Below are 9,909 nucleotides of genomic sequence, written 5' to 3'. Positions count from 1 at the left end.
TTGTTTCTTGCAAATTTAGTGCAAAGAAGTTTCAGTATGTATTCAGAAACCTGTTAAAATATCAGCAACTCATAAAATTACCTTCTTAATGCGTAAGTGCAAAAAAAAAAAAGTTGGACAATTCTTGCTTTTAGATGATTAAAATTAAGACAGCAATCTTTTTATGGTGTGTTAATAAAACGTCCTAAGACTAAATTCCAGAGAAGCTGTACATAAAGTTATTGAGTGCTAAAAATCTACAATACATTTTTCAAGTATAAGATACTGAAATATTATTGCCAATAAATAGTTGTGCTGTAGTCGAAGCCACGGTTCGTTTGTTGAATCATTCACATCTCAACATGTTAGGATTTAGTTTCTCGCTGAGTTTATGTATTAGAATTGCTAACTCTTCTGTTGCTTGGGATTTATCCTCCAAGAGTTCGTAGCGAAGACTGGAGATATCTTGTTTGATTTCCTTTAATTCACCTGTAGTAGAAAAAGAACACAAAACCAAACACTTGTCAGCAAAGTCTGTTTAGTGTTCTTTAAATAATGTTAAGTCACATCAGTGCCGGCTTCACATTATTCCCTGCTCGTTGAAATGTCCATGGGAGCAGGTGGTGGGGTGGGGCAGAAGGCTTTACCTCTTCCTCATTCTCTGAGACATGTCCACCCCTAGAGAGCACCAAAGGTATTCTGATGCTCCAGTGAACTCCAGTGTTGTGCTCCACATGTATACAGAACTCCAAAGACTCAAAAAAAAGCCCTTTACACAGGTTAATGCGTTAATCACAGCAACACTGCTGAACAGCTGGTAAATATTAGTACCCCCCCCCCTTTTAGAGAGAAAAGGCAAAGAGATTTTTTTCTGAAGTGATATGCCAAGATCACACAGGGAAAGTGTGGCAGAGCTGGCGATAAACTCACAGCTTCTGGGTCTCTCTCCTCTTCCTTACCAACAGCCTTTGAATTAGAAAGAGTCAACCAATTTAAAATTGTTAGAATTTGACACAAGGACAAAAACAGCATTTAAATGGAAACAACAGTGGAGGCCAGGCTAGTAACACCCCTCACATCATATGTGTGTGCAATTGCCTGATCCATCTGTGCCAATAAAAGCTGTTCTTGTCCCATGTTGTTCGTCACTCCCACCAGTTGGACAGCACATACCTGCCAGCTGAGCAGCTTGGTAAGTGTTTCTGGTACACTGAAATCATCCCAGCTACCCGGACTAGAACTGCTCATGCTAAGCAGGTGTGTTTTACTGGTGGCAGTCAGCTCCATGCTGCCTGCATTCTCATTATTTCATGTGGGGGCCTGCCCAGGCAAGGACAGGATGTGCCTTAGCCTCAGCTCAATGGGAGCATGCACCAGGGATGCTCCCGAGGCCCTGCAGTTCTGACACAGACACAAAGCTCAGATACATCATCTCTCAAAAGATCTCTGGCTGTACACTAAAAAAAGTGGCTACAGTTCTCATTTTTTCCTCACCATACAGGTAAGTACACAGCTTTTTTTTTTTTTTTCTCTCAAAATGATGTGCAACAACAGATGAGTATTCCACACAGCTTATCAAAGATGGGAACACAAGTGGTTCATGGTCTGGTTACTTGTGTGTTCAGTTAAAAAAAAATGGAGAGAAAGATATCCTGTAGCTCTGACAAGGACTGTGGAAGTGTGAATACTTTGTGAGTGATTCCTCACAAGTTTCCTCTGTGACTGCAGGTGTGTCATGTGTGTACCCCAGTTTTCTCCACCCCAATGGAGCCCATAATATTTCTCAGAAGTTCTACTTCTTCAGTTCTAATCGTCTATTTTTGTTGTCACAGGGGTAACTCCATTACTACCTACGTGAGTTCGGTGCCCCTGAAGTAGGCAAACTCGTTTTAACTGAAGCCTCCACGCACCACTGTAATACTTCCAAATAAGTACGACAAAAATTCTCTGGAATTTTGAAAATGCTGTTTCTTACCTTCATTTACTTCGTCATTTTCTCTGTCCACTTGTGCTTTCAGAACATAACGTTTGATCAGTCTTTTCATTATTTGCTGCCAGATTAAAATAGTTATATGATCAGGTTAAGCACACATATAGAAACTATTCACTTTTCCTTCTGAGGTTGTGAGAGAGGAAGGCAAGTGAAAGAATGACTAGGCCCAGATAAAGCAGTTGCTTCATATGTGGTTTTATTTTGGTGGCATGCAGATATTCACCATTACAAATAAGCACCTTTCTCATCCAGTTACCTCTTAAGTTACAAAATATCACAACTGTTGGGATGGAACAGGACAACAGGGAAAATATAGAATGTAATTTTGTTTCTTTCTATGCAGCTATCAGGTGGAAACCAGACAGTTTGGCTTTTTGTCACCAATTCGCTTTTTAAGAAATCATCAGATGCACTACCAGGCTACAAACTGACCATGCACGGTAGCATGGTATCTAAGCATACCTAATTTAGAATAGGTCTACTCTTCGTTTGGATTTGTCTGAAATAGTAATAAATAGCTATTTACCTTTTAAAAAGAAAAAAAAATACAGTATGATAGTGCAACATCAGCCATGAAAACTGTATTTTTAATCTGCAACTGCCAGGATTCCTCATATTTACTAATACTCTTGTACTGTGCTACCAGAATTAATGTAACTTGCCTTACAGAGTTTGTACAGGTGGATTATGTACCTTCCGCATGCTCATTAGGGGAACAAGAGCTTCTATTTACTCTTTTATTTCTGAACAGGAAAGAACACAGGAAGCTAACATCCAGCAGGCTCCTCTTAACAGACAGGAATATTCCCATCTGCAGAATTTCTGAATGTCACATCATGAGAAGAAATGAAGGTAAAGTAATGCTAACCTAGGCAGACCAATGCTTCCATAGCTCTTTCCCAGAAATCAGTTTCCAAAACTTGCTTCCTGAACTTTCAGAACTGGGACGTCGAAGAAAAATCTAAGTTTTGTCTGCTGGGTCAGTTTCTTTAAATGTTTACAATAATCTGGCTTGAACAACGACAACCTTTTTTTTTTTTTTTTTTTTTTTTTTAGTAGTAGCCTGGGGTTTGTTGTCTACATAATGTTTTCTTCATCTCATGAAGGCAAAAAATCATTCTGCTAGTACCTTCGTACACTTCTATTACTCAACACAGCGACCAGTGGATGTACTTACCTGATAGCGTGTTGGCTGATTGAGAATGCTGTTAAAGCTGTGTGATTCAAAAACTCTGGAGTTCGACTGTGTGAAAAGGTTTAACTAAGAAACAATAAGAAAAAGTTAATATGCATGTTAGAATTAACATTTAGAAGTCAGCCCTTCTGAGCCCCCACCACTTTGGTATGTCTGATTTTATAAATTGAAAAAAAAATGATTATTTTAGCCACCCTGTTCACAGCACAGCTCTAAAACAATTATGTTTACACACCTGAGGAAATGAACTATGACTTGGAGGTCAGGATGAGTGACCATAGCAAGAAGAGAGAGTCTGGCTTTAACAGAGCTGTTGTGCTCTGTGTTTAACATCCGCACACTTGAGCATATATTTCACTGCAAATACATGCTCCAAACCCTTCCTGCTCAGTACAAAGTATTCTTCTAAAGCACAATTATCAGGAATAGTAATACAGCTAGAAAACAGTCAGAGTTCAATTATTAACAGATTAGCAAATTCCACCACAAAGTCATCAGGTCCCAAATAATTCATTATTTTTTTGTACCAGTGAGTGAGAAACAAGAAAAAAATCACTTCAGACAAGACGCTTTTGTGACTAAGGCCAAAGGTTTGTAACTACCAACTCAGGGACCTAATTCTTACTTCAGATGCACGGGTGAGAGTGAAGTAAAATCGTGTATCCATAGAAGAATGCCCTAATCGGTATCTGTCATTAGTTTTCTGTGTGACCAGTCATTCAATGACGGCTGACTTCTCTGGTGGGCTAGGGGAGCAAAGAGAAGTCCGCCTGCACCTACACAGTAAGTTGGATGCTTTCTGTGTCACGTATATCGTGCCTATAAAGCACACAGCCTGTCACTTAAGGTGGGCCACAAGTGGGGTGTTTCTACCTACTCCAGGCTGCCCGCTCTCCTGCGGGCAATCCATGGACTGGGCGAGGATTTATCTTTGTACACAGTGTAAAACTGTGCCAGTTCAGCCCGACTCAGGAGAGGCTGTGAGCTGCCTTCCCAGAGGAAGATTATTTGGTTTGTAGTTAACAGAACTAGCTCAACCTGACTTGTCTCAGCAGTGACTCAGACAGAATTTTTGTTCTTTAGTGACTTACAGTTTAAGCTGCTGCTGTATGATATGGAAGTACTACTGAACGCTTTGTTATAATGGCATATCTTAAGGAATCAATTATTTTTGTTATTTTTAACACATCTGAGCAGCGAGCACAGAGAAGGCTTTTGGAGCACTACAGAGTGACTAAGTAGTTAGTACCAAAGAAAAAGTGCTTTTGGCTAAACTGATTAAAATTGACACTTTAGAAAACATCTGTCTACTTTCACTGCCTACAGAAAACTGGAGAAAATATTTTCTTTATGGAAGATTCAGTAGCACCAACAGATCAAAACATCCAGGCTCTAGAAAAGATCTTTTCTAAAAGATAACTGGACTTGCCATTTCTGGTAATTTACAGTACACCAAATCAAAATGTATTTTCAAAAATATTATTTTGAGTCCTTCTAACATACAGGACCTCTAGCCTAACTTATTAAAAGAAAAAAAAAAAGGCCAAATGAAATCTCCTTTACCTGAAAAATCAGAGAAATTATCCAACTCTCACAAGGGTGTTGCAACACTGCATTCATTAATGTTTGTAAAAATAACACTTAGATACCTAAATTCAGAATGTCATGGAAGTGCTAAAGATTATTGCCACCTAATTTGCCTCTTTCCTGTTGTCCTCTGTTGGGAACATAGCTTGTGGCAGCAGGAAGTACCTGTCATACTCACAGCATTTTCCGTTTACCTGGTTTAGTGAAAGAAAAAGTTTCATCTCTTTTTTTTTTTTTTTTTTTTTTTTTCCCCTTCCTGAACTAAAAATCTTTCCAGTGGAGGATGAAAGCATCTTTGTTCAATATTTAGGTCATTCCTTGTGGGAATTAATTGCATCTTTGAAGAGTCAGTTATTTATGATTTAACCATGTTTTTCTAATCATTGGACCTTGTTGTCCTAGGAAAATTTATTGCCATTCTTTGTCTAGATGTACTGGTTCAAAACAATCTGAATTACAGACTTACAAATATAAATGCTACATTTATCACCGTACTATCATCAGAAATACAATTTACACACTGAAAGATGAAGAAAAGTAAAATGCTGGAATGGAAATACATTCCTTCATGATAATGAAAAGATTTCAGTACCTACCCTAGATTTGGAATTGCCCATTCCCATTTCAATGTCCTTCTGTAGCCGTCTTCTCCTGCACTTAGAAAAGTTAATGATCCTCATGACGAAATAGAAAAAAGATTTGGGGCTTGGCACAAGACTAAATGGTGGAGGTAATGTTTTTCCATCATCAAAATATGATAACCAAAGTTTAGAACGAGCAAACTTCCACTCTACATCACTGTCATCCTGTATTAAGGAGGAAAAAAAGTATATACTTTTTAAAAAATGAAATGCAAAAAAACTTCCTCCCAAATAAAACTTCTTTTAAATATCTACCCTTTCTGTTTTCATGTAAATTTTATTTGCTTGCTAATAAGAATCCCAATAGCTCTGCAAAAATGTAACCATTCTATCAAAACTTTTAAATAAATTTCAGCTGTCTCTTTATGTCAACATCTCATCGTCAGTACTTAGCTCAAGCATCTGAACAATTTAAACAAGTGTTATTTTTGCACGGAGTGAAAACTATCATATAAACTCCATGCTATTTAAAGTTAAACTTTTCTTTAATTAAATCTTTTTTTTTCTTTCTTTAAGTCGGTCACATGAACCTGGTACTCAAACAAGTGACGAAGTACCGGCTCCAAGGCAGACATTGCTTAAAGTGGTAGTACTCACAGAAAAAAAAATGACAAACCCGTTTTGTCCTGGTACATTCTTACTGAAGTATTGCAAGGCTCAACTTGGTCTACTACAAAGTTGAAAAGCTGGTTTAATATAACCAGCCTTCTCCAGCTGAATTCCCTGACATTCCCCAGAAGTCACTGAAAGTACTGGAAGTGTCATATTAATTTGTACACTAAGTCTGAGATTTTCTTCTTTTTTTTTTTTCCTCCTGCTGATGCGTGTGCACACATGCATGAATGTAGTACTCTGAATAATATCAGGATTTATGGTCTGAAAAACTATAATTATACTTTTATTTTCATTTCAGCAACTTGGGTTTGATTTCTAAAAGCAAGTATCTTATCCAATTTGAATTTTCCCAGACTTTTAGTGGAGTTGTATGCTAAATACTCTACTTTAACTAATTACCTTTAAAAATTAAGATACTTTATCACCATACTGAAATTCAAATAAAACATCTCTCTTTTAATAAGCAATGCAGCCAAGAACTCAAATTCTGAAATTCAAATATTTGTTCAACCAAGTCATTTGGTAGACTTGGAGAAATACTGCTGCAGTGTTTCAGGGCATATGGGAAAGCTCAGCAAACCTACAATCAAATTTTGATATTGTATCTTAAGCAGAAAAAAAAATACATATTACAAGCAGAGCTTGTAAACACTGCAAACTGCGACTCAGTTGCAACAGCCGTGAAGATAAAACACCTGCATCAGACTCCAAGTACAGGCAGTTATATAAATGAAGTGTGCATGGTAGTGGTGTAAGGACTGTAGTGTCTAACTCCTGCACATTTAGCTAAAAAGGCTAAAGATTTGAACTGAAAACCAGATTTCCATAAAAGAACACAGCAAAATACATTTAATCCATATCCTAATGATCCATCAAAGATTGAAGCACACTACATAAAGAAAACATCCTGTAAGCATCCTAAGTGAACAGGGAATGAATTAGCCATGCCTAAAATGTTATGCCCAGTAGCTTTGTTTTCTACTTCACAGCAGTCTTCATTTGAACATTACTTTAGTTTTTAAGACTTCTGGATGGATGCCATCTCCTCAGACACAAACATTTGCCACAACTACTTGTTCAGGTCCTGCAAGGATTTGCAGCTTGGCTGGGTTGTTTGAGTCAGTCCAAAACCAGTGGTTTTTGTGATCACTTTTACTGAGGTTATCCCTTGATCATACTTTTGCATCATGCAAAAGATGCAATCACTAAAATAATACTTAATAATTCTGCCCTTTTTCAACATGAGAAGAGAACAATTTGAGAAAGATCCCTACCTCAATTTCTTGATAGGAACTGTTGATCATAGCAATCAGCATGTTGAGCAGAACTACCACCATCGTTACATTGTATATGCCATAAAGAACATAACCAATGTTCTCTATGAACTTATGATCGTATTTCAAGACAACAGAGGTTACTTCAGACAAGCCAAATATTGACCAAAATAAGGTTTTGAAACTTTCTTCCACTCTAAGGAAAAAAAAAGACAACATTATTACTACTACACAAATAAATATAAACTGTGTTTACAGTAATTGATAAACAGTCTCAAGCAACTTGTCCATGAATCAGGTTTGTAGAGAACTGATCAAAATAACAAAGATGCAAGAAAATATTTTTCACAGTATGCTCAGTTACCTCACTGTGCTCCATCTATGCATCATAGATAATACAGGTGTGATAAAAGCATGCAAAAGAACAGGAATTAGAAAGCCATCATGTTTTCAGGTTTCAAGATATTCTCATTATTTTCCAGTCTAACTCTGCAGGGGGCAGACCTTCCCTGTCCTAACAAAGGTAAAAATGGGGCTAATGGGAAGAAAACCACTGTACTCCTTTTCAATAGTTTCTGATTAAACCATCCATTCGGAAGCGTGCACTCCAAAATGGGCAGCACCAGGTTTAGCAACAAAAACAAGAATCCAAAGAGATCTCATAGGATTTGCTCAAGACTGCTGTTGAAATCAATGTAACATTGCTGCTGGCTGACTTCCACATCACTGGGACACAGCTATGTGAATAGGTATATTGTCTAGCAAAATACCACTGCTGTTTAAGCAATTAATATTAATGGTTTGATTTCTGGATGGTCCTGTGTGGAGCCAGACATTGGACTCAATGATCCCTGTGGGTCCCAACTCAGAATAGTCTAAGATTCTAAAAAGCATTCAAATATTATGCATATTAGACAACTGATATCAAATACTGTAAAAAAAAAAAAAAAAAAAGTGCAAAAATCATATTCACATTAAGGAAAAGTCATGGAATTAGTTACATGAAAATACAACCGTGTTCAAAGAAGTTGCGTTTCCTCCTGTATGAGCATGGGAAAAAGGGAAGAGTTTGGAATTTTACCATGCTGTGAAATTACCTCTGGTTTGCAGTGCCCTTAGTAGTTAACACTTTCAGCACCACTTTGTGACACAAAGTAAAATAAATACGGAAATGGAAAAAATGAAAGCTTCAGAGAAAATCGTGGCAAGCAAACCATCTCATTGCATGAAAACAGATATAACTGTCCTTCTGTACACACCTAACAATAAGAAGTTACCATGTAGATTGCAAATCTGATCCAAAAGAATCCAGTGCAGTTTATAGATTTGTTTCAGTACTGAAGTAAGGTAGAAATACACCATCCACATAACCAGTAAGCCCCTTTCTTGAAAAAAGAAAGTGTTATTCGGAGACCTACCACTGACACCTAGGCTGAATCTCTGTTTATCACCTAAGTCTGACAGAGCACAGATAGAGATTACAATTACAGCAATTTCTTTAGGAAAACATCATTCAGGAGGAATCAATAATAGTTTGTTGCAGTCAGTTGTCTACAAGCCTGTATGATTATCACAATATACTAGTACAATTATTTTAGACTGCAGTGACAGTTTCCATTATTCAAGTACGAAAGAACTGGCCTTTTGTATTCTGCTTTCTAAGGTTTTGAGATATCTGATTTCCCACAAACCCCTGTTGTCTTCAGTTTAATTTTGACACAAGGAGGGAGCATACAGTATCTTAGACTTTGTTACCTTTGTAACAAACTCAAAATTTCATAGCTGCTTTTCATTTAAATATTATTGCATACTTACGTTGTAAAGGCTGGGTTTAGCTTAGCTCCAAGGTAGTAGGAATACAGTATGAACATCCCAATCATAAATGCAAGAAACACCATAATAAAAAGGACCATAAATTTGAAGATGTCTTTAACAGTCCTCCCAAGTGAAATCTGCAAGGGCCCAAAACTCTCATTTGCAGGCAGGATATACGCAATCCGAGAAAAGCTCAGAACGACAGCAATTGCATAAAGGCCTTCAGATATTATCTGAGGATCAGATGGGAGCCATTTATCTCTAGCTGGAAGATACAAAATACAGAGGTAAATACAAAGTGTTACTCCTTTATCACAATGTTTAAAAAAATAAATCTTGATAGGATTTGCTGTACACATGTCTGAATTTAGTAAAGACAAATATTGGGAGAGTCTAGCACCTGCTACTCTCTTCCTATTTCCTGTAAGTAACACAGCATGAAAATAAACTAAATTACCTTTTACTAGAAGAAAAATTATACTTGAAAAAACACAACATTTTCTTCTACAGTTCGCACTTTAACCTGAACTATAATAAGAATAAACAAGCCTTATTGCTTTTCTTAGCATTATTGTTTTATTGATTATTCATATTAGGGGTTTTATTCATGAGAATTTAACGGTGTTGGCTGATGAACAATTTCACTCATGAACCACACCAAGCTTTTGCCATTGTTAATAATTTAGGATATAACCAAGGCCTCACTGAACTCACAGACAATACTGCCATTGAAAGTAGATTGCAGAGGGTGTAGGATCATGATTTTTACAATATACACAGAAACAATAGTTGTATTGAATCATATTTATA

The 9,909-nt window shown here is 37.0% G+C and overlaps 1 protein-coding gene across 1 annotated transcript in view; it reads right to left on the bottom strand.

The window, feature by feature from the left end:
• Positions 1-180: 180 nt before the first annotated feature.
• The window catches only part of TRPC3 (transient receptor potential cation channel subfamily C member 3), a gene marked incomplete at its 5' end in the record, with an annotated part of 40,321 nt that continues 30,592 nt past the window's right edge, over positions 181-9,909 (bottom strand). The window contains 6 exons of the mRNA XM_084285510.1: positions 181-468; positions 1,955-2,030; positions 3,150-3,233; positions 5,351-5,560; positions 7,285-7,480; positions 9,100-9,364. Coding sequence (XP_084141636.1) covers positions 326-468; positions 1,955-2,030; positions 3,150-3,233; positions 5,351-5,560; positions 7,285-7,480; positions 9,100-9,364 — 974 coding nt within the window. The 3' untranslated portion in view covers positions 181-325. The remainder of the gene's footprint in view (positions 469-1,954; positions 2,031-3,149; positions 3,234-5,350; positions 5,561-7,284; positions 7,481-9,099; positions 9,365-9,909) is intronic.

This window comes from Netta rufina (genome assembly GCF_964035555.1).
Source record: "Netta rufina genome assembly, chromosome: 4".
In the NCBI taxonomy this organism is placed as follows: domain Eukaryota; kingdom Metazoa; phylum Chordata; class Aves; order Anseriformes; family Anatidae; genus Netta; species Netta rufina.
The sequence above is the reverse complement of the archived record's forward strand: the minus strand, read 5'-3'. Positions and strand labels throughout refer to the sequence as shown.